This window comes from Emydura macquarii, unplaced genomic scaffold (genome assembly GCF_026122565.2).
Source record: "Emydura macquarii macquarii isolate MOO-44397 ecotype Brisbane River unplaced genomic scaffold, CSIRO-AGI_Emac_v2 contig_1551, whole genome shotgun sequence".
Classification (NCBI taxonomy): Eukaryota; Metazoa; Chordata; order Testudines; family Chelidae; genus Emydura; species Emydura macquarii.
In genome coordinates, this window is record NW_027131688.1 from 23,866,587 (window position 1) to 23,891,936 (window position 25,350).

The 25,350-nt window shown below is 38.8% G+C and overlaps 1 protein-coding gene across 1 annotated transcript in view; it reads left to right on the forward strand.

Moving 5' to 3' along the window:
- Nucleotides 1-25,350, forward strand: part of SETD3 (SET domain containing 3, actin N3(tau)-histidine methyltransferase) — a 70,918-nt gene that overhangs the window by 21,665 nt on the left and 23,903 nt on the right. Inside the window, exons 2-6 of the mRNA XM_067555080.1 lie at nt 275-384; nt 2,358-2,450; nt 6,450-6,598; nt 7,901-7,973; nt 8,585-8,841. Coding sequence (XP_067411181.1) covers nt 282-384; nt 2,358-2,450; nt 6,450-6,598; nt 7,901-7,973; nt 8,585-8,841 — 675 coding nt within the window. The 5' untranslated portion in view covers nt 275-281. The remainder of the gene's footprint in view (nt 1-274; nt 385-2,357; nt 2,451-6,449; nt 6,599-7,900; nt 7,974-8,584; nt 8,842-25,350) is intronic.

Genomic DNA, 25,350 nt, shown 5'->3' on the forward strand with positions numbered 1-25,350 from the left:
TTCGCCTTATTAAAAAGTATTTTTCTATCCTTATATGTGGAAACTTTAATGAACTTTTCTTCCAGACAGTGCTAGTGCCAAGCTATCTATCTTTACTATTTGGAGGGCCTGAAAGCAGCATTTGGTGCATAGTTGTCTCTGTGGTAAGAAATAATTATTAATGCTTGCTTTTTTTAAAGTATCGAACAAGAAAGGACCCTCTTTACTCCACATTTTAGTTACTATATTTTGCTTCTTACTAATGAGTGACAGTTTGTCTGTTTTTCCTTTCTAGTTGGAAGATGGGGAAGAAGAGCAGAGTGAAAACTCAGAAGTCAGGGACAGGAGCTACAGCAACAGTTTCTCCTAAAGAAATGTTGAATCTAATTAGTGAATTACTACAGAGTAAGTTCAATTTTCTAAACATCTTTGTAGAAGGCAGGAGACAGGGAAAGGTGGATAAAAAAGATCTGTTTGCACTTTTAGTATTGTAGGCAGTTAATTGCATTACTTAGTTTCCTGCAAGTGTCAGCTTGAGATTTCAATCTCTATCTACAGCTTTATCAAAATTTCAGTTTGACTTTGTATATATCAATGTATGCATATATATCAGATATATAATATTTTGTGCAGTTTGAAGTTTTACTCTTCCTACATGTGCCTTTACACTTAAAAAGTATCATCAGACGAAAAAACCTACTTAAGCCTACTTGGCAAAGCAGCTTTGTTTAAAATATCTTACTGAATTGTAAACATTGAGGATTATACCATTCTGATTAACAAATGGAAAATATTTTGAATTAAAGTATAACTTGTGGTATCATAGCAGTATGGTTACCTGTGGAAGAAACAACACAACTTGAAATAATTGTATTCTTCACTGGTATGTTTAGTCTCTTAAAGAGAACTTGAAATGTATCTTTTATTTGTGAACCTTCGCCATTATTCAGTTGCGGTGCTTCGAGCAACAAATAGCCCTAAGCTCTTGTAGAAGGATTTTGAGCTCACCAAATGACTTCCATTGGATAGGCTGTGTCTACACTGACGGCGGCAAATTTGCCTCTGTAAGATCGATTTATCCAGATCGATTGAGCGGAAGTGGAGACCCCCCCCTCAATCGACCCTGAAATCGACGCTACTAATTCACTTCTGCCAGGTGGAGTAACGCTGTGTTGACGGGAGGGCATTTCCCGTCAGCGCAGCAAACTGAAGACACTGCGGTAAGTAGAAGTTAGGAAGTTGAATTTGGCTGCAAGTGTAGACATAGTCCAAGAAAATCAGTTTCACTTTTGCTTCTGATGGTGTATAGGCAAGTGTAAAAAGAGCTCAGTGTGTTTATCATTGTTATGAAAGACAGCAGGTTTTCATGACATGGCAGTACAACATCTGATCCCTGTCTACAGTAACTCTCACTATGCAGTGAGACAGTGCAGCTGCACCATTGGGAAAAATGAGTCCTGATTTTCCTATTGTTAGATGCACTCCAATGCTACACTAGAAAAATTAGGATTTGTAACCGCCATTGTTCAGAGTTGTAAGATAATGAAGTGGTAAAAACACTTGAGCCCTAACTATAGCTCACTTTAGCACTTTCTACTCTACATTTCCACCATTGCTATCACAGATATATTGTGTAGCTTAATTTTCCTAGCAAAGACAAGATCTTGATGTTTACTGTTTCTTTGTTTGGTTTTTTTTACTGTGCTTTATTTGTTCACTCCCGAAGTTCTAGTGCTCTAATCATGTTGAGAAAGGTAATTTTTGCATGTACTAATTTAAATGTGCTTCTCAGTCACATTCAAAATTGGGAAAATGGCACAATGACTTTACATAGTTTTGTCTAGGATAATTGTTAATGTAGTCCAAAACGAGAAAATTATTGTTAAATCTCTCTCCACTTCCCCCCAAACCCACACAGTATTTCACTGCATTGTATTAATAGGGCAATAGTAATAGTAAGCTCTTATCTTTCACCTGACCTAAGTATTGTTGCTGTTGTCTATTTTTGTTATAACAAGGATCTTCTCCATTTTGAAGAAACCTTCTGGTGATAGTTCTGTCCCTTTAGTTTTCTTCTTTGTAAATTTTTTTTAGCTATTTGATCTTTTTATTTCTCAGAAAATAGACAAATGGATCAAAGTGAAACATATTTTGAATCAAGAAATATGAGAACTTGAAAGGTGTCTGCTACATGCATTTCAAAGAATAGGAAATTTATAATATTTATGCAATACACATTTTGTCCAGTATTGTATCTATTAATGGACATTTGGTAGTAAGGCCCATTTAAAGTTAGCATAAAAGCAAGGCTTTTCTCATGATGATTAAAGGACAACATTGTATTAAAATATTCTTATTTTGATATTTTTGGCTTCCAGAATGCAGCAGCCCAACCCCTGGTCCTGGAAAGGAATGGGAAGAATATGTGCAGATTCGAGCTCTTGTTGAGAAAATCCGCAAAAAACAAAAAGGTAAGTAGGAAAATGGAGCAAAATTTAGAGCAACTCGTGTATCATAGAGTAGTGTGTCAGTGAGCTCTAAACCAAACAACTATACAGGTGCATGGAAAATCATTCAAATACAGACAATATTGCTAATGAAAATTATCATACTGACAAACTTCATAAAGACACGAAGTTGAAGTCAAAATGGCATCGCTAATTAAATCTTCTTGGTTCTTGCTTAGACACTTCTTTAGTGGTGATGGATGTTTTGTTTAACTTAAGCGTCTCTTTGGATTAAGGCAGTAATTCAGAGATTGCTGGGAAGGAAGGAATCTTTTTTTTAAAATAGAAGAAATAATTCCCTGTACAACATGCTAATGGCTGAATAAGTGTGTTTGTTTGACCCAAAAAAAATGTTATCAGTGTGTGACTGGAATTCATGTCAAAATGACATGTAACTATTTATTGTGTGGGATATTGTAGTAGCTGTTCTCATCTGACATAATCACATAGCTAAAACTGTAGTTTTAGCTGACCCTGAGATAGAGTTTGAATTGTAGGGGAGAGAAGATTTGGGTGGGCTATTAATTTGCCTCTACAAGTTTGGCTTTCCCAATTTAATATATGGTCTAGAATGAATTTGTTGTTGTTGTGATATAATCATTGTATGACCCTGAGCAATGGGATGTATTTTTTATGCACTGTCCTGCAAATAGCTTTTGCATTTGCAGATGCATCTTCTTAAACTTAGTATCTGAGATTTATGTATGAACGCTGTCTAAAAATAGTCTTATTATAAAGTTTACTTGTAACTTGATAAACTGCAAGCAATTTACTTCTTTTCAAGAGTAAATGATCAAGACAATAAATGTGCAGGTTATCACATATCTAAAATATATACATTCTACACTAGTGTTCTGTAGAACACTTGATTGGAGAATATGGAACTAAAATAACCCTGGTTTTAAAACACTTTGTGTGATCATCTTGTGAACACCAACAGTTTTATAAATGTTGATAGGACTTTTGAGCAAAATTTTAAATTACCGTTTTATTCAATACATATATCTTACTATTCCCCAACAGTGCAGATAATACGAAGGAATTGCTGACTTCTTTGAATAGGAGACTTGTTACAAAATATGGAATATATGTGCCTGCATTATATATGGTAAAGGGAAATTGCATTTCAGAGATGGTTATAGAATAACTCCATATTCACTCTGAAGCCTCCAAGCTGCCTTAACAGTAGTAAATCTTGAATGTCAAAATAACTAACTAATAACTAAGCACCATACAGTATAAATACCTCTCAAGTTCTGCAGCAGTTACACAACTAAGTATGAATGCGTTTTTGAGGCAATGGCTCTAAAAATGTTCAGTAGCAGATAGCAAATAGAAGTTAGATAACATGAATGATAAATACCAGCATTGTCATATACTGTATACCAAATTCTCACTGCATTCAAAAACCAACCGGTACCAGTGATGCCAAATCTAACTTTTTATAATGTATCTGAAAGATTATAGCTGTTATTTTAAATTCAGATTTCACTATTGATGCAGAGGGTTGAAAATACACAGTTTAGGTAATATAAGCTGAGTAACTTTGCCTTTGCTTTTAAACTTCTCAAAACCAATATTCTAGAGTCCTTCTTTTCATTACAAATGCATTTATCATCTACATGAATCCAGACTCTGTTTGGATGCAGGTGGCTCAGTCATCACACACAGGGACATCCCATACAATCAGCCTGAGCTTTTTAGGAATGGAGTGCAATTTTCAGATGTAGGGGATGACATTGGCTTTGGGCCCGTAGGGATTGGGTTAGGCAGGAAATAGATACCAGGTGAGAGAAATGAGATGTGACCAAGTTAATTGCTGACATCCACAATGAATCATAGAAAAGTTAGGGTTGGAAGAGACCTCAGGAGATCATCTAGTGCAACCCCCTGCTCCTAGCAGGACCCTGACTAAATCATCCCAGCCAGAGCTTTGTCAAGCCAGGCCATTAAACCTCTAAGAATGGAGATTCCACCATCTCCGTAGGTAATCTATTCCAGTGCTTCACCACTCTTCTAGTGAAAAAGGTTTTCCTAATATCCAAACAAAATCTCCCCCCTGCAACTTCAGACCATTGCTTCTTGTTCTATCATCTGCCACCACTGAGAACAGCTTAGCTCCATTCTCTGTGGAACCCCCATTCACGTAGTTGAAAGTTACTATTAAATCCCCCCTCACTCTTCTCTTCTGCAGACTAGATAAGCTCAATTCCCTCAGCCTCTTCTCATAAGTCATGTGTCCAAGCCCCCTAATCATTTTTGTTGCCCTCCGCTGGACTCTAGCCAATTTGTCCACATCCTTTCTGTTGTGGAGGGCCCAAAACTGGACACAATACTCCAAATATGATCTCACTAGTGCTGAATAGTGAGGAATAATCAATTCCCTTGATCTGCTGGCAGTTCTATTAATGCAGCGCACTATGCTGTTAGCCTTGGCAACAAGGGCACACTGTTGACTCATATCCAGCTTCTTGTCCACTATAACCCCCCAGGTCCTTTTCTGCAGAATTGCTGTTTAGCCAGTCGGTCCCCAGTCTGCAGCAGTGTATGGGATTCTTCTGTCCTAAGTGTAGGACTCTGTATTTGTCCTTGTTGAACCTAATCAGATTTCTTTTGGCCCAATCCTCCAATTTGTCTAGGTCATTCTGTATCCTATTCCTACCTCTAGTGTATTTGCCACTCCAGTGACCCATCTTAGTGTCATCTGCAAACTTGCTGAGGGTGCAGTCCACCCCATCCTCCAGATCATTAATGAATATGCTGAACAAAACTGGCCCCAGGACCGACCCCAGGGCACTCTGCTTGATACCGGCTGCCAACTAGACATCAAGCCGTTGTTCACTACCCACTGAACCCAATGATCTAGCCAGCTTTCTATCCACCTTATAGTTCATTCAGCCAACCCATACTTCTTTCACTTGCTGGCAAGAATACTGTGGGAGACAGTATCAAAAGGTTTGCTAAAGTCAAGATATATCATGTCCACCACTTTCCCCACATCCACAGAGCCTGTCATTTCATCATAGAAGGCAATGAGATTGGTCAGGCATGACTTGCCCTTGGTGAATCCATGCTGACTGTTCCTGATCCACCTTCCTCTCCTCCAAGTGCTTCAAAATGGATTCCTTGAGGACCTGCTTCATGATTTTTCCAGGGACTGAGGTGAGGCTGACTGGGTTGTTGTTCCCCAGATCCTCCTTCCCTTTTTAAAGATTGGCACTATATTTGCCTTTAATGGTCAATGTCTAGTGCATCTGAAAATTAAAATGGCCAATTCCCAGAGGTAAATGAGACACGGGGTTTTACTGGTGTGCCTTGTGCCTCTAGCAGAAGGTGAGACCTGAAGTCTTTGCAAACCAAGGACCCCCTTTGGTATCCCCCCCTCTGGGGGGGTGAGAGAATTTAGAAGAGAGCTGAGTCCTAGGGCTAGCCTGAGGAGGATCTATCCCGAGTTATCTGTTATGTTGGGGAGTCCTGTAACTCTGCACTGGACCTAATTAAATGCCTGATATTAAGAAATGAGGGTGGGATGGGTGGATGTATCCCTCAACATTGTAAAGTTGCAGCCTTCCACTTAAATCCATCCATGGGTCTGTCTTCATTCACTTGTGTTCTGATCAATGCATTTAGCATCAGCAGTTAGCATTAGAATGTCTTTCCTCTCAGCTCATTGAACATTTTCTTTCCTTATTTTCATTTAATATGTATTCTTTCACAGATTAGTTTGATTCGCCATTTCTACGGTGTCTGGTAAGCAAATGTGGCAATGTTTAGGTTGACTAAAATTGGATATGACTGTAGAGCATTATTAAGTTAGTTTTAACAAAGACCAGTTCTGACACAACCTCTTCAAAGGACAGCTGTGGGATAGTTAAGGCTTTTTCATTTACATGTGGTTTATATTGACCCTCTGTGGCCCGTTAGAGCCTCTCATTTCTGTTTTTTTATAAATTGTGCATATAGGTTTGTCTGTTACCTTTGATGGAAAAAGAGAAGACTATTTTCCTGAACTAATGAAATGGGCCACTGAAAATGGAGCATCCACAGAGGGTTTCGAATTAGCAAATTTTGAAGAAGAGGGCTTTGGTTTGAAAGCAACAAGAGAGATAAAGGTGAGCATATGAACATTTGAATAGATTAGAAAATCATGTCTGTAAATGTATGGGAAATGTGACAACAGGACATTGAAACCACTCTTTTCTCTCTCTCCAATGTAGAGTTCACTTCATTGGAACTGCTGTTAAAAATGTATTGTAAACTATATATATGAGAGAGATGAGAGAGAAAATTTACGATTGAAATTGAGTATTTTTCTTTAACATTGGGCAGTAGTTTGGTGAGTGGTGTAAAAGTCCTCATTATGAATCCTTAGTTTGGTTATTTATTTTGCCCAGACCATTTAGCTAACCATTCCTTGTGTCTTTACACCCCCTTCTGCTACACCCTATTTACCCCAGGATACCATGCTTTCACTTCTCTTTTTTTAAATCTCTTCCTGAAATATTTTTTTTCATTGTGTTAGTTTGCCAAACCAAAGTGGTGGGTAATATTTAATTGCAGGTGAATTTAAATAAACATTGATTTGTTTAAATCCATCTTCTGGTAAACTTACATAATATGTATCAAAATTGTATTTTTCTCACTCTTAAATTGCAAGCCCATTGGGATAAAAGTTATCTCTCCTGTATGTTTCCCAACTATAAAATGGGGATAAAAATGCTCTGTTATTTTGCAGTGGAGACAACTCATTAGTGTGTGAGAGATACTCAGATACTGTGCTGAAAAGTGCCATAGCAAAGACATTGAGGAAATGAATATTTCCATATTCTTTACAGGATTTAGATGGTGTGCAGTTGATAAAACAAGGGCTGCTAATTGAATGATCAGGATAAAATATTGAACAGCTTCCTCCATCCCATGCACCAAAAGAGACAAGGGTCCTGTGATAACATACTATTGTACATGTAGTTAGAGACTGCATCATAAGACATATGCATAAGGGGGAAGAACTAAGGTGATTGAGTCATCTTAACTTTGGGTATTTCTTAAGTTATAAGTGCTTGACTCTGTAACCTATATAAATTCATTTGAACATAATATTAAGGTAATATTTATACATGATGTTGTAAATCAAGTAGTGGTTTAGACTACATTCTGTATGTAACATTTGGTATCATAATGTAAGAAGTTCTCATAGCATTTCAGTTTACTTGGTAGAGGATGGATGAGGAGTTTTGGTTCAAAATAACTTTAGGATTAAAAAATGACAGGAAAACCTTTTAATTGCCTTAAAGGCTGTTTATATCTATATTTGAGATATTTTAGAGAAACAGGTGTTCATTATATTTCATGTAAAACAGTAACTAAGTTTCTTAACTTTCTTGGTTTTTTTGTTTTTGTTTTTCACCCTCTAGGCAGAAGAGTTGTTTCTTTGGGTTCCTAGAAAGTTGCTTATGACAGTTGAATCGGCTAAAAATTCAGTGTTAGGTAAGAGCAACTTTTGAACTTCCTTATAAATAAGTGCAGGACTGTATCAGTGGGAGGCATTCCTTTGATACAGTATTACAAATTGACATGGGAATGCCATAGCCGTCTAAACATCAGGTTTGCAATATCTAGAGTCTTGAAGTGTCAGTGACCAGAATTTCATTTCCTTCTTTCTTGCCTCTCTTCTCCCTACTGCCTTTGTCACCCTCTCCCATTTTCCATCTCCTTTGTCCCCCCCAACTCCAAGCACCAGGTATCTGCCCCGCCCCACAGGGTGGATGCATTTCAGTGGTGATGAAATGCCTGATTTGTTTCTGTAATTTCTAATGCTTTTGGGATGGAACATGCAATAAATGTAGATACCTTACTTTGGATTTATCTTTTTTTAACCGTGTATGAAAATGTATCCTAATGTCATAAGATACCACATATGACAGACACTCAAGACAACTATCTCGTATCTCAGGCAGCGCTGTTTACTGGTGACCCCAAAAACTTCTATTTGGTGGAATTCTCTTGCACAGTTTTTAATCATGTTAATTTAAAATTTTAGTATAACTATTTTCAAGGCAATGAGTTCAGCCATTTACTATTCTTTATGGTTAATTCAGGGTCCTTGTATTCTCAAGACCGAATTCTTCAAGCCATGGGCAATATCACACTGGCATTCCATCTTCTTTGTGAACGAGCCAACCCTAACTCTTTCTGGCTGCCATACATCCAAACTCTCCCTAGTGAATATGATACGCCTCTATATTTTGAAGAAGATGAAGTGCAGTATCTTCAGTCAACTCAGGCCATACATGATATTTTCAGCCAATATAAAAATACAGCTAGACAGTATGCCTATTTCTACAAAGTCATTCAGGTAAGCAGATTAAATTTAATGTGTGGAATTTATTGCACTTAAGGAGTTTGAGAGAGAAGGGGTAAGACAATGTCATTAAATGATAAAGCAATTTTTTATTGCTGTTAGAAAAGCTGAAAAGATATGAGTCATTACATATAACTTCCCACTTGTGTTTGTCTCCTGCTGAGAGGTCACATTTTAACAAACCTACAAAAATATAACAGCAACAATTTACAGGAAGCAAAGTGAAACAATCATTTTCATTATTGTTGGGGAAAAAAAATAATTCTGTAAGTGTCTTTCATTTATATCAGTATATGCACTGCTCTGTAATAAGTTTTTCTTAGCATAATATGGCTTATTTGATTTTAAAAAAGGAAAAAAACGGCCCTGGTAGGAGAGGTTGAAAGACTTTGATAAAACTAAAGAATAGTCTTTCAAACCATTTCTATTAACTACGTTCTTTCAGGTAACAAAGGTAAAAGTTCTTCTGGTCATGGTTTTGTTGTTCAAAGAGGTTGGTTAGAATGTCAACTTGCCAGCTACTGTTAGTGCTTAATGCACTTAGGCTATGTTTACACTGACGGTGGCAAAATTGCCGCCACCAGATTGATCTTTCATGATTGATTGAGTGGTCAATGAGACCCATTCAATCGATGGAGTCGACTTAATAAGTCCACCTCCTCAATTAGCATAGCGCTGAGCCGACGGGAACGCTTTTCCCGTCGGCTTAGCGCAATGTGAACAGCGCGCAGAAGCAGTCTACGGGAGTTACGCAAACTACTCTGCGTAGTTTGCGTAACTCCTGTCGACTGCTGCCGAATTTCTGGGTAAGTGTGAACAAGCCCTTAGATACAATTGTCTCCTGCCCTTCACCTGGGACAAAATTCACAGAAATGTAGTGGAATCAACTCTGTGCACTGCCATACCTCCTGGTGCACTACTTGTAGCTGGCAATCTACAGCTGCACTGCCAGCTGTGCACTTCTGTCTGAGGGCCAGGGGGAGGGAGACCTTGTCACACTGGCTTATGGAAGGGACTATATGACGCCACTTTAGTCGTGCTGAGTAGTATCTTATCTTGCCTGAGTAGTTTCATTGATTTTAAAAGGAATTACTAGCACAGTATGAATATGATCAGTGGTTGGTGGTGTGTAGAGTACAGGCAAATGTATCTATACACTGCAGTGAAAGGCTCCAGCAGTGGGGAGGCAGCAAGAAAAATCTCAGGCATCAGAGGAGCTGCCATAGCCTCTCTCTGCTGTCTCCCCACTGCCGGAGCCTTTCACTGTGGTGGGGAAAAGCTCTGGCAGTGGGGAGGCAGCAGGACACCACACTGTTTAAAAACAGCAGTATAGACCTGGAAGGCACTGTTTGGGCATGTAGAGAGCTGTGTAGGGTGTATACCGTGGGGGCTCAGGCATGCAGGGCACTCTAATCACCGAAGCCATGTCTCATGGTCTACACTGCTATTTATATCCATGATAGCTGGGCATGTGCCGTCTGTACTCTACATGCTGCACTAAGAGCAGAAATAGCCTGATTCCTTGATCCTGCAAACACATACGTGTGCTTGATTTTACTACCGTTATTGAGTTCCATTGATTTCACTGAGTTTACTTACGGGTTTATTCATAGTAGTAAAGTCAGGCATGTGCATAAGTGTTTGCGAGATCAAGGCCTTAGTTATTAAAATAAATCTAAGACCAATGCTGAAGCATTGTTTGCTGAGAAAAGTGACTAAACATAATAGACTTGTCTGCACATATAATGTTGCAGAATTTCTTTGCAATGACTGGCCAGTATGAACAAACTGATACTATTGTGATGAGTTTGGTATTATTTGAGAATCTATATAGAATACAATGTTATAATGTAAAATATAAAAAGAACGGTGGGGGAGGGTGTCTGTTTAAATTGCCAGAGATTGCTTAAATGTTTTGGCAAGGAAAAGAACATATAAAGGATTTTTAATAATATTTGAGTAACCTTCTTTTATATGCTGATTGATAAACATAACCGTTATGGTTGGCTTTGTGTTTCTTATGATCTGAGTCAACTTGTATAAAAGGAAGGGGATGTAGAAACTAGTTCAGTCATTTGAACTTTAGATTAATGTGATTGTCCAGAATTAGCTCTCTAGTTCTGGTAGTCCTTGCTGTACTATTGTGTCCCCAGGTACCTGTAACCTCGTTTCTCATTGATGACCGTTATGATTGCATGGTACCCAAACTGGAATATTAAATCTGTTCAAGAGTGACCATTACAGAATGTCTAAATCAGTTCATTTTTTATCTTCACCAGTCCCCAAAAGAAATTCTAGCTGAGATCTTTTATGTGGAACTTCAGCTTGCAACAAACTTGTGTTGCTAAAAATAAAAATCCCTGACTTCTAACATAGTGATGCATACACACAGCAGCCGCGTGTCTGATCAAAAACCAGACAAAAAGCAAATGGTCTGTTTAGATTTAACTGTTGTTTTGAACAGTATTTATTTAATTTTAAGATCTTAGATATTTCTTCAATACTTAAAAATTACCATGAAAATAGTTTTGTAACTAATAATCTGGTTTGTGTTAGGCATTTGTAAACGATGTTGTGAATTATGTTTGGATGGAAAAATGCCACAAGTTTGGGAGAAGAAACTGGTGTGGCTTTCAAGGCAGAGTGTCTACAATAAATCAGTAACTGGTTTTAGAACAGCATTAATGGGGAAATCTCCTGTGCATGATCTTACAGACTTCAGTATTCTGCATAATAATATATTTGTATTTTATATAAAGATTGGTGTGGTACTACTTTGATTCAGAAGTGTGGATTTACCTGATAATTCCAACTAACCCCTTGTGGTGGTGATCAACCAATCAACCTGATTCTGCTTGTTAATGTTAATATTTTAGATGGGACCTCCATGGAAGCTGTTTAGATGATTCAGGAGATGGCACCCTTTCCTCTGGGTCAACATTAAATCAGTACTCGTCCAGCAGGGTTCTCTACTACTGAGGGTGGTGTCTTTTGAATTAGTTGTTAAAATCAAGGTCCTGGGTGCTTGTGATCATTAAAGATTCCCATGACCCTTTTTGCAAACATACAAATGTCCTGGCCAGATTCCCTTTACCTGAAACTCCTATGTGGCATGCTTCTCCCCCTGCTTTAAACTTTTGTATAATGGAGCTGTGTGTTATTGAACAGCTGCTGTTTCACCATAAGAGAGACTGCATTTCAGTAGTAGGCGAAGTGATCCCTTTATGCATATATAGTTTATATATTAGTTTGTAGCACTTTGGTTTCCTTTGGAAAGAAAAGTGATATATAAATACATGGGGCCAGATTCACTGGTATGTTCTAGCTGCTTTGTGCCACTCCAACAGCACCAGGCAGGCATAAACCCATTGTAACTGGGTGGTGAAGCTGGGTTTACAGCTGCATTGCATCACTGGGGTAAGGCACAGCAGCCATAGTACAGTAGTGGATCTGGCCCAGGGTATTTATTAACTGATATTCAGCAATAATGCACTCATGAGAAATTCAACTTTGCTTGGCAACAACGGTTCCAAAAGAATATACCAGGTTCCCGTTATCAATGTCTTGGATGAAGACTAGTGAGTAACTGGTATGGATTTTGAAAAGAACTCTCGATGAATTCTAGTCTTTAGTATATGTAATAGCAAAAATATTCGAATAAACGTTATCTGCTGATGATAGAAAAGAAATATGTGGTTGGGGATTAAAGTTGTTTCCAAAGCACAGAACAAGCATGGTTTGATGTTCACAGTGCGATTGTGGGGTATTTGTTTCCAGTTTTACAAATGGGAAAAATGAGACCTCGGCCAGCCCTACCCTAGAAACTTTTATATTCAGTAATGTATAGTAAAATTTGCTTTTGCTGGCATAGCTTGTTTTGCTTGAGGTACTCTGATAAGCTATACCAGCACAAGCACTTTTTTGCCTATATAAACTTCATCTATACTAAGAGGTTTTTGCTGCTATAGCTGTATTGGCAAATTCTTTCTTGGCATAACTCAGCCTAAGTGACTCGCCTAAGGTCACACAGTGAATCATTGGCTGACCTGGGCTTGGAATTTAAGAATTTATTCATTCCACTTGTCATTGATGCCTCTTTGGGCTACAATGGCTGTGCACTATCAAGTATTAATAGCCATTTCCATTTGCATTGGGGTTTGTGTTAATTCCTATTATGCAGTGGTTTTGATGGGAGTTAGGCCAGTGCTGAAGTTCTTTTTTTTTTTTTTTTTTTTTAAAGTGATGGAGTGCAGGGTGGTGGGAAGCCTTGGGAGGCTGCCGGGGGAGCTTTGAGGTAGTGAGTAGAGCTTGGATGAAGATGGGGTGATGGGAGAGCTCCGAGAGGCCCAGGGCTGTGGGGGGTAGGGTGGAGGGAGCACCTCACAAAGCCCATCTTGGCCTCTCCTACCCCCTCCCTGTGCCAGGATGTGCTATGCAGACAGCCCTGCCACCTGGCTCCTGACACTGCCTGGTTCTGTCTCTAGCTCTGACCTGGGCTCCGGCGGATCCAGCCCCTATGCTCCCGTGCCCAGTCCTGACTTTAGTGTCCCTGGCTCTCTCCATGCTGCTGACCTGCCACCAAGCCCCCCCTGCCCAAGACTGCCAACTCGGAGGACATTCTGTAGCCAAGGAGGGAAAGGAGCCACCTGAACTGGACCCAGCAGAAGTTCGAGTGCTGTTCTGGCTCCAAAAATACCCAGAACAGCATTCAAGAACATTTTAGCATAACTTGAGCACTGAGTTACACACTTTTCATGTTATGCCCGCTATCTAACCTTGAACTACACAATAATTAATTGCAAAACCAAAAGTTTATTCTGCACAGTTAAAATCTGTCAGATAATTTAGTAGCTAAGGGGTCAATGTTAACTGCTACATTGCACATTTTACAACTTTTTTTTCCAGAGAGCTGGTAATTTGCAGAGTATTGTCAAAAGCAGAAAAAATTGCAACAGAATCACCCCCCCATCCCCTTCACACATCTCTGCCTGCCCCCAAAACAAAAACCCTTTCTCATAAATCATAAAGGCCCATAGCAATGTTGGTATAATTTTCCACACATGCACACAAATAATTTTTTGGGGAAGAAGTCTGGCTTTGAAAGTATTGGTCCAAAAGGTGAATGATTTTAAAAGTAGTAAGCATGTGGAAGAGAGACTAGGAGTAGGGGAAGAGAGGAATTCATAATAAAAGCTGTCTTGCTTCTTTAACCATAAAGGGTGCTACTCTATGTACGCTGTGAGTTGCATATTTTTCAAAGGAGAATATTAGATTTCGTACACCATTTATATCCTTCAGTACTTCAAATGTTTTTAGTTTAGACATTTGTATTATAGCTGACCCATGTGACCAGGATTTAAGCGGTCAGACTAATTGGTTTGAATTTGATATGTGCCCCTAACAATACAACCCAGTCTTCCAACTTCCTCCACACTCTTGCCAGCTACTCCACACAGAAGGCAGAACTTGTAGCATCTTAAAATAGAAGGCGTTTCAATGATGGCTGCAAACATTAGAAGGAAGGATGAGGCTACTGAGAGAAGTAAAAAGATTTTAACTTCTTAGTTCTGGATTGGTTTTAGTTTGCAAAACGTGCCTGTTTAGTGGCTCTTAGGAATTGAAGGGATTAATAGAACAGTCACTTTAGATACTTGGTTTACTTCACAAATAAGGTGATAGTCATTGAAACAGTTTTGCTTTTCATGTGCATGCAGATTTAAATGTTGTTTGACTGGTGGTAGTCTGCTTTGTTTCACTAGCTTCTCCATAAATGGTGGTATTCTCATAAGGGCACAGTTCTAAACGCTTCTTAAAGTGATTAGTCTTGGATACACATGAAGAACGGGCAGACTTCTGCATTTAACAGCTGTTACAAGCTAAGCTGTAGTCTGGTTTCATAAGCAAAAACAGGTGTGAGGTTGAGCAGACAAAAATAGACCCTTGAGCATGTTAGCCAGGACCTATAAACCAAAATGACACCTTTTTAAATGTATGTAATTTGATAACTAAAAAATAGTTAAGGGGGAAAAAGTTCTTGCAGAGGGACTTGAAAGGTATATTTGGACCCTGGAATGCTACGTATAAAGAGCAGCAATTTTTCAAATCAGTAGTCTTATATCTAAGTAGTTGTTCTTGTAAGAGGTTTTTGTAGTTTGTTCCAAAGAGAAACTTTTGTACACCACAGTGTTTTCTTCTCCCCAGGATATGTGCGCATGTAATGTCTATTAACATTTATGGGCATTGCATGTGCACTGAAGGGTGAACAGAGCCCAAATGTTTATGGCTTAATGTTGGGGAGTTTTTTCTGCACTGAAATGTGGTATAATAAGCACAAGAGGGAGCCGTATAGTTCATTTACTATGAGATTTTTGTTACATATTCTCTATTAATATACTTTGTAGCTTTTTAAAGGAATATGCATTAGATTTCTTGTTTATGGGGTTTTTTTTCCTCCCAGCTGCATCTGGATGGGTGTTTGTAGTTTGCTATACAGAGGTTTCTGCACAGATCAATACAAGGCATCAGGAGTGCTCTATGGCAGGTGGAAATGCTGGAACACTACTTTAATTCTCTCTCACACCTAGGGGCCAATGGCTGTTGACTACAGTTTCTTCTCCCCAAGAATGATGGAGGTTGTTGTTCTTCTATTAGCTGCCCCATTACAAGACAACTATTTAATTGGTAGCGGTCATTAATTTTTAAAATCATGTTAAATTTAAAATAGAGAATTAACATTTGTTAAATTATAGAAACTGCAGTGCAATAAAAGTTTTGATTCGAATTGCTGGATCTGAATAAAGAGAGTGTGTGCGCAATGGAAAGGAGCCACCTTCTTGACAATCTGCTACTGGCATAGGGCACTGAATGTGAAAGATTGGGCTTCAGCTTCTGTATCTGCACTGGTGATTCTGGTGTGCCTAGATCGAATATAGAACCATCGCACTTGGAGCACCTGTTTTTTCTTAATTTAATTATATGATTAGAAGTTATGGCGTGTTTATTTTTGGAACAGTGTTCTTGAAAATGGCACTTTTGCTGTAAATTGATATGGTTTTGGAACTTTTAATCTGATATTTGTCCCTAAAAAAATTCTTTTTTTATGTGTATCTGAGAGGCAGGGAAGGGAAGAGGTCGAGTGAGAGCATTTTCCGTTTTGAAAATACGAAAGCTTTCCATTTTTAGACCTAGGTGGTTTTGCCTTTGGACCTCGATTGCTAAGATACAACTTTTAATTTATTTTTACTTCTGAGTGGTTTGGGATCTGTTAAGCTAGTCTAAATGCCCTCTTTCCCCCTAAAGAAACAGAACACACATATATCAGCATTAAATAAACCAGGTTTTACACTCTTTAAATCACGTTTATGAATAGTATGCTCACTAGAAAATGTTAATGTCTTTTGAGACCTTCTCTTTGGAAGATGAGGTTCCCAACCCCTTTTCTACAGCCAACGTTGTTGTTCCTCTGCGTCTGCAGAAAAAGGGTTGTTTCTACAGAGGCAGAGGCACTTTGTAGGAACAGCTACATCTCTATCCCTAGAGATGTTGCCTCTGCCTGATGTGGAACCCTAACTCTAGTTTAGGACTGCGAGATCATTGTGTACTTAAGTGTACATTTTCACATAAACTTTGGACTTTGTTGTGGAGATTTACTATTTTTCTCAATGTAACTGCAGTTATGAATGTTCAGTAAATTTAAAATACAATAGAAAGTTAATGTATCTGAATGGAATGCTCAAAGGATGTATTTTTCAAGCACTGCAAAATTACTCGGGATTTATTTTTGTTAAAATTAGTAATTTAACTAAATTACAAAATAGCTTCTTGTCTACATTCTGACTTGATATTAGGAGGCTGGTATGTGTTGCTAAGTAAAGCAAAGTTTAATTCCTTGTGCAGTCGTTTGGATGGAAGATGGAGAGGAAAGATCGGTGAGTTCTTGGAAAAGAAAAATAAAATCAATATAATCTGTAGCACAAAGTAAAAAACAGGGATATTTTAAATTAAGTGTTACACATGTAGTGTGTAATAGTGGAAGGCCAAAAGTTAATTTTTTCTATTTTTCACCAGCAGAAAAGATTCCTGACCAGCATTACTTCTAGCATTTTGGTTGTGGTTGTGATCCATTGAATTCACAGTGGAACCTCATGACATATCTGCTGGTTGGGGCTTCAGTGAGGCACGCTGTTGAATAAGAGTGAAGTTAAACCATGCCACCCACCCTTAAAGTAAAAATGCAGATCACATTGTGAGGAAACTTTCACAGCCCTTGTCTTTGCTGTACCAGTTATGTGGATATAGAGTACGTCAGACTCTGGACCTATCAGTCTCTAAAATTTTCATGAGCGCTAAATGCACAAATATTTTAATTAATTTTTTTTCTGAAGGTGTAGAAATCTTGTTTGGTAGCAATTGTCTCAGTTGCTGGGCCATAGGTTTTAATGTCACAGCCTGGATAGCCTTCTGTTTGGGAACGATTAACTGATAATTTTGAACTTTGTACAGTATATGATGGAACACTGTACGCCCAGAAAGATAGAGTAATGTGAGATGAGACAGTTTCAGGTTTTCATTAATATTATATTAATATTCTATAAATGAAATCAGTGTTGCTCTTTCATGAGAGTTTAGGGGGTGAGATAAAGGAGCATGCATTTTATATTGCTTTATCTTGCTAAACAGAAGACTAACTTATGGCGGTCAAACATCATTTTTTTTTTCTTCTATGTGTGCTTGCATTGATGGACAACTTTGTGGACTGCACCTGAACAGTGAACAAAATATCTGACCAATGAGAAATTTATTTTTACTTTGCAGTTCTTTCTTTAGATGTTATTGTTGCTGTTTGCATAATGGAGATTAACCATTAAATATTTTCATTTAGTATTTTCAGTTCTTTCAGATGATTGCTCTAGACAATTGACTTTGTTACCTAATGGCATATCTTTAAGTATGTATATTATATATAATGCAAGTTGATAAGAACTATAGTTGGGGCAGGCAGACAGTCAGTGGCAGGCAGAAAATGGGCTGGTAGTATAGTATGCATTGGATGGTGTAAATTCAACATTTTTGGCATTGGATTTGTTTTAGTTTGGGCGTTAGAGCAGAGAGTAAACCAGGTCAGGTATTCCAGTCTGTTTTACTACATATAATATAGCAATGTTACATAGCTAAATACATCACGTTAGAGAAGAAGTTGAAGAGGTTGAAATCCTAATACAATATTAGCAGTACAAGCTACCTCATGCTTTTTTATAGGTGTTTCAGTCTTGTTACAGAACGTCCACCTCTTGGCAGTGAGACAGTAGTTCCCTCACCAAGGAATAAATGAGTAAATGGTTGGGCTAATAACCAGGTGCCTTACAATGGTGCCTTTGTGTGTTCTGTTGTCAGTAGGGAACTGTATTAAGACCACCAAGCCCATTTAACATAATATGCTAACCAGCAGTTGTGGATTTCTGACACTGCTGACTTGGGTTGGAATTGAACAGCAATCTAAAAATGAGAAGCTTGATATTCCTTTACCCAGATCTCTTGGCGCAAAATGTAAATTCTTGTTTTGGAACTCTACAGTTATATACATCCTATGGAGATTCTGCTGTTTGCTTTTTACTGGCCACTCAGCAATATTAGTAAAGTTCCAGAAGATTGAATTTTCAATAAAGAGTTCATTAATATGTTTTTTACGAAGGTCTGAGTAACCATCCAGATTGGGAGAAACTTTCTGATACTCAGATTATTCTGTTTGTTGTCTGAATAGTCACACACTAATCATGGAATTAATTTAATGTGATGGTATACTTATCTTCTGGCCATGCATCACTCCAGTCAAGATTGGGAAAGAACGTTCTCTTAAGTGATTAACTCACTTTTAAAGTGTCCTCACGTCCCTTTCTGTCAATTGATTGGAGAAAGGTATTGTTGGCTTCACATGTTGAGGGAAGGCATTTGTACTTTTCTAGACAGTATAAGGAATGAGAAGAAATATGGGTAGAAAAAGGATTTGCTATGGTAACGCAATCCTTTGAGCCTCCAGAAAAAATTGAGTGACTAACTTGAAAAGTGAGTGTCACTTGGAACTGTGGTGCTTGCCAACTCAAGCACAATACCCAGCTTAGGTTACAGAACAGATGGGTAAAGGAGGCATGTCAGTCTTTTGTATTTGCACATCTGGATGCTGTCCTTCCTCTCTTTTGGCATACATGCTCTCACTGGTGTGTGGGAAGGTGAAGGAAGCAGGTCTGGTATCCTGTCCCTTTCAGTACTTCTGCATGTGATGGGAGTTGAACTGTTTAAGGGGGAAAAAGGAGCAAGGGAACTCGCCGAAGGTACAAGTACACTCTCATTGTCTCTATATCATGAGTTCTCAACCTGAGATTTGCAAGCAGGTGTCAAGAAGTCACAATTGCCTTTGCATATTATAGGTGGGAACTTCTTCCCATATCAGGGGTGGCCAAACTGTGGCTGGTGAGCCACATGAGGCTCTTTTACAGTTAAAGTGCAGCTCCGCTGAGCCCCCTGTGCGCCCCCCATCCTTCTCAGCCTACCAGACTGGGGTGGGGAGCTCAGAGCAGTAAGGACGTGGGGCTAGAGGCTTCTGCCCAGTGGAGACAGTATTCTTGAGGGATCAGTAAGTTTGGTCACTCCCTGTCATACATCATGAAAGAGGCTGTGGAAAAGGTTGAGAATTATTAGTCTGTATGATGATTGATGGAGTAAAAGATGGCAACCTCTACGAGCCAAGTGTGTATGTCTAGCTATTACTTCACAGATGTTCTGGATGGACTGCCCTCTGGACCCTAGAACAGGTACCTTATGTTGTGATTGTGTGTGTGTGAGGGAGCTAGCGTGATACTGCTACCTCAGTTGACAATGTGCAGTTTTTTGCAAGTGAGATGTACAAACGAAATGGAATGGAAGATGCAATTAAACTCTAGTATGGCAGGAAGAGTCATTCTACACCATCCTCACCACATGAATCTTGCTGTAATGTACGAATGATACAGGTTCCCAACAGTCCTGTCAATATTTATGATATGCAGTAAACAAAAATCACTGACACAAACTTACAATGCTTTCAGGTGCCACCTCAAGTCAGTAGGTGAATCATGTAGCTTTAATTCATTACTGTCCTATGGCAACTTTTTAAAGTTTAGACCTCCATTCTGCTCTGGTGTTCAAAATTACAAACCAGGATGTTCTTTCTCACCTTAGAAAATTTAGCACCTACTTATTTTAGAATAGACACACTCCTAGCTGTTGTTGAAACAAGGTAAGTGAATTTTCTGATGAATACTTCTGTAGAAGTAAATTGTTGTTACAAAGTAGAAGACATCTTATTTTAGCTTTCTTCCTATCCTCCATTCTGGACCAGTGGGTTACCTTATTAGGTTAGGCAGCATATATCCAGTAAAAGATAAGAATTCTTGTTTCCCTCTAGATCACGTGGATCCTCTTTTTTGAATTCTTTATTTAGTTAAGCTTAAGGGCACACGCAACCTCAGCAGCTCCGTACAGAAGAGTTTCTCTTCAGGGCTTCTGCTTCAGAGGATTTCCACACCTGGGAAAGGGACAATAACCAGCACTTGCTAACAGAACTCCCTGCTTCCCTGTGTGTGTGTTTTTTCATATACTTGCACCTTGGCCTGAACCCATCATGTAGTATTCAAGCTGGCTGTTTAATGAAATCTCCCCGTGCTAATGAGTATATTGGAAAGGGGAGACTCCATTGACGATGTGGAGGAAAACATTCTGTTTGGTCAAAAGAAAAACCCTTGATCTTAATGTTCAAAGGCATGAAAGCTAACAAAGTGGAAGCTTAAACTGTGTTTAGCTCTGAGTACCTCAAGTAACCTAGCCTTCTTTTTGCTTTGGATGCCACAGTGTAATCCACATTGTGTGGGATGCTTTCTAGAGATGATATGCAGCAGTAAAGCCTGGCACAACTTCAGAGAGACACAGTAGTTTTTGTAGGATACTGAAACCTGATTTAGTATATTGATACAGAAATTGTCTAATATTTTTCATTTGGGATTTGAATGCTTGAAATTATAGCTGTCTTAGATGGACAGGAAGAAGGTCCCCAGGACTCCTCCCATTGCCTCTTTGTCAACAAGAATAGGAAGCAAAGTAGGAACCCCTGTCATAATTTAATCTGAACAGAAGTGTAAGTATGATGTTTGAGCCAAAACACAGAGGTGTGTGACCAAGCCAGAGTAATGCAGAACTCAGGTCTTGCGTACTGATTCAGCAAAGCTTTAAGCAGGTGTTTAAGTACTTTTTAGAATCAGGGACTTGATGGCTGCTGTTGCTTTCATCTAGATAGTAAAATCCTGTTACAAAAGTAACATAGAAGAGAAATTCTTCAAGGAAAAACTTGTAAAACTGAGGCTAATCTAAATAGGTCAGTGGAGAAGGTTCTGGTGGTGTAGCAGTTTGTGTTTTGCTTGACTTTCTACCTGTGCAAAGGCAGCTGTTTAGATGTAATGATCCTATGAACTCTTCAAGAATCAAGGGATGGAAAAATCTTAGTTATCTATGCATTTCTACCCAGAGAAAATTTAACAAACAAAACAGATCTTTATCTGAAAATATTTTTTGTGTAAAACCATATTTCATATTCTAAACAAGGAATCTAGTAACACTAAAGGTATGCACAAAAGTTTAATAGTGAGCTGAGTGATACTCTCTTCACATCCTATCATCACTTTAAGTTACTCAAACGTTTTATTATATACAGTGGGATTCAGGAAATGTTTCTTTCTAGTATCTGTACACATGGATCCACTCTTGGTGTGCATGTAACCCGTGTACAGGAGATCAGAATTTTTTGACCAGTAGTGTCAATTGGGGCAGGACATGCACTCAGTATGCCCTTGCACGACCCCTACCAGGGAAATAAAGGATGGAGCATCCCTAACATTTGCCACCAAGAATCCTGATAAAAGACTGAGCTGGGGGGAAGGAGGGCAGGTCATGGGATCTATGTTTACAGAATATCTTGAAGAACCACAGTTAGTGGACAAAGTATACAAATGGTTATATACAAATGCTAGAAGTCGAAATACTTAGATGGGTGAACTAGAATGCCTGGCATTAAATGAGGATATTAATGTAATAGTGGAACAATTATAATCAATGGGACATGGTAATACCAGAGTGCAAAACACATAGGTATGACAGAGTAGGTTGCGCTAACTGGGTAATGGCACTATGATAGTCAATTACAGTATTGTTTAAATCAGCCTCGGTACCAGATGACTGAAGAGTGGCTAATGTAACACCGATCTTTTAAAAACGGCTCCAGAGACAATCCTGGCAATTACAGGCCAATAAATCTAACTTCAGTACCAAGCATATTGATTGTCTCTATAGTAAAGAATAGAATGATCAGACACCTAGATTAATATATGTTTTGGAAGAGTCATCATGGCTTTTGTAAAGGGAAATCTTGCCTCACTAGTCTAATAGAGTTCTTTCAGCGTGTCAACAAGCATGTGAACAAGAGTGATCCAGTGATTAGTGTAATTGGACTTTCAAAAGCCTTTGAAAAGGTCCCTTACCCAAAGACACTTATGAAAAGTAGGCAGTCCTGGGATCAGAGGGAAGGTCCTCTCATGGATCAGCAACTGGTTAAAAGACAGGAAATAAAAGATAGGAATAAATAGTCTGTTTTCACAGTGGAGAGGTAAATAGCGGGGATCCCCCAAGGATCTGTGTTGGGACCTATGCTGTTCAATGTACAGTAGAACCTCAGAATTATGAACATCTCAGGAATGGAGGTTGTCCGTGACTCTGAAATGTTCATAACTCTGAACAAACTGTTATGTTTGTTCTTTCAAAAGTTTTCAACTGAACATTGACTTAATACAGCTTTGAAACTTTACTATGCAGAAGAAAAATGCTGCTTTTAACCATCTTAATTTAAATGAAACAAGCACAGAAACAGTTTCCTTACCTTGTCAAATCTTTTTTTAAAACTTTCCGTTTATTTTTGTAGTAGTTTAAATTTAACATGGTACTGTACAGTATTCTTTTTTTTTTTTTTTTTGGTCTCTGCTGCTTGGTTGCGTACCTCTGGTTTCAAATGAGTTTGTATTCATAAATGATTTGGAAAAGAGGTGAACAGAGGGATGAAAAAATTGGCATATGACAGATTTATTCTAGATAAAGAAGTCCAAACGTGACTGTGAAAAGTTACAAAGAGATCTTGGTGACTGGGCAACCAAATGGCAAATTAAATTCAATGTTGATAAATGCAACGTAATGTATATTGGAAAAAATAAGCCCAACTATAAATACAAAATTATCACTCAAGAAAGAGTTCTTGGAGTCATTGTGGACAGTTCTCTGAACACATCTGCTCTGTGTGCAGTGGCAGTCAAAAAAGCTAACAGAACGTTACATTTCCTTGGTGTAGTTTGGACTGGTGAATCGCTGTCACCCCAATCCCTCACTCCTGGAGCCTGTCTTATTCTGCTCTACTGTGAGAACCACCACTCCTGGGATGTTCACGCACAACCTCCAGCATGTAAAATGCTCCTGAGTGAGTGAATGCTTCTAGCCAGCCACTCCTTGGATTATACAACTGAATGACACTAGTTAGTACACCCAGTTCCAGATACAACCCGAGGAACTTCTGTCTTACAATGTTCAATTATGCCTACTGAACAAAGTAAGCTCATATAAATTCGTCCATTTAACAAAAAAATTGATATGCACCAACTTTGTTACTCCAAGTGGAATCTTCAACACACTTCAAACCAAACGCACTGCTTTAGATAGAGAAAATAATCAAATTTATTAACTCCAGAAGGATTTTAAGTGATTATAAATCAAACATAAGTCAGATTTAGTCATAAGAAATAAAAACAAAATGCATTCTAAGCTAAGTGTAACATTTTCAGCAACCTTACAAATTTAGGCAATTCTCACCACAGGCTGGTTGGTTTCCCTTCAGCCAGACTCTCCCCTTTGGTCAGTACTTCCGTTGCTTGGTGGTGGTTGTAGATGGACGTGGAAGAGACGAGAGCAAGCATTGCAAATGTCTCCCCTTTTTATAATATTCCCTTTCCCCTCTGGGGCTTTGTCCCCCTTCTCCTCCTCCGGGTCAGGTGACAAACAATGTCTTTATTTGGATTCATTCATGTCCTGAGTCAATGAGCATTACCTCATCATGGTTCCAAACTGACCAAAGGAGGGGAGGTAACTTACTTGAGAGTCTAATTGATCCTCTGTTGCTGCCCAGGCCAGTCCTTTGTTCCTGGAAGGCTGAGCTGGGTTTGTCCTACGCGTGTCTTGATGAGGTGTGAACTGCTCCTCTGCTCCTGGAGAGTTTTGCCTGGACATTAAGCTATGAGGACACATCTTTGGGAATATTACATAAGTGCAGTCTCATAACTATACACATGAAATTGCAACCAACATACTACTATAACAATAATGATCAGTACATCATGAGCATTCTAAAGGCATGTAAGGTGACATACCTTGCATTAGATAATACATAGGTATTCTATAACGGTGAATGTGGTGGTGCAGGCCGTCACAGTTAGGAACCATTATGAAAGGGATAGCTAATAAGACAGAAAATATCATTCCACAGTATAAATCCATGGTATGCCCACTCCTCGAATACTACGTGCAGTTCTGGTCACCCCATCTCAAAAAAAGAGAGAGAATTAGAAAAGGTACAGAAATGCGCAACAATAATGATTAGGTATATGGGACAGCTTCCATATGAGGTGAGATTAAAAAGACTGGGACTGATCATCTTAAAAAGAGATGACTGATGGGAGGCTATTCTTAGACATCTATAAAATCATGAATGGTGTATAGGCATGTTATGACCCCTTCATTAACACAAGAACTGGGAGTCACCCAATGAAATTAATAGGCAGCATGTTTAAAACGAACATAAGGAAATACTTTGCACAGTGCACAGTCAACCTGTGGAACTTATTGCCAGGTGTGTTGTGAAGGCCAAAAGAATAATGGGGTTCAAAAAAGAGTTGTATAAATTCACTGAGGATAAGTCCATCGATGGCTACCAGCCAAGATGGTCAGGGATGCAACTGCATGCTCTATGCCTCTAACGCCTCAAGTCTCCAACTGCCAAAAACTACGACAGGGAGGGTTCACTTGAAATTACCCTGTCCTGTTCGTTCCTTTTCAAGCCTCTGGCACTGGCCACTTTCAGAAGACAGAATCCTGGGCTAGGTGGACCATTGGTCTGACCCAGAATGACTGTTCTTGTGTTCTAGTGTAAGATAAATAACTGTTCTTTTTCTATTGTGCCTCTCTAGCTAAACAAACTAACATTAAGCTCCTGTTGGTGGGACTCCATATCCTTAAGAAAATTAGAAAATATATCCAGCCTATTGCACAAGGCTTTCTAAACAGGAACCAGTGCCCCCCCACCGTAGGTAGGCTATAAGAATGTCAGATTAATGTAGCCATGTCTATCCAAAAACATGCTGAGAAATGAAGGACCGAAGGAGAGAA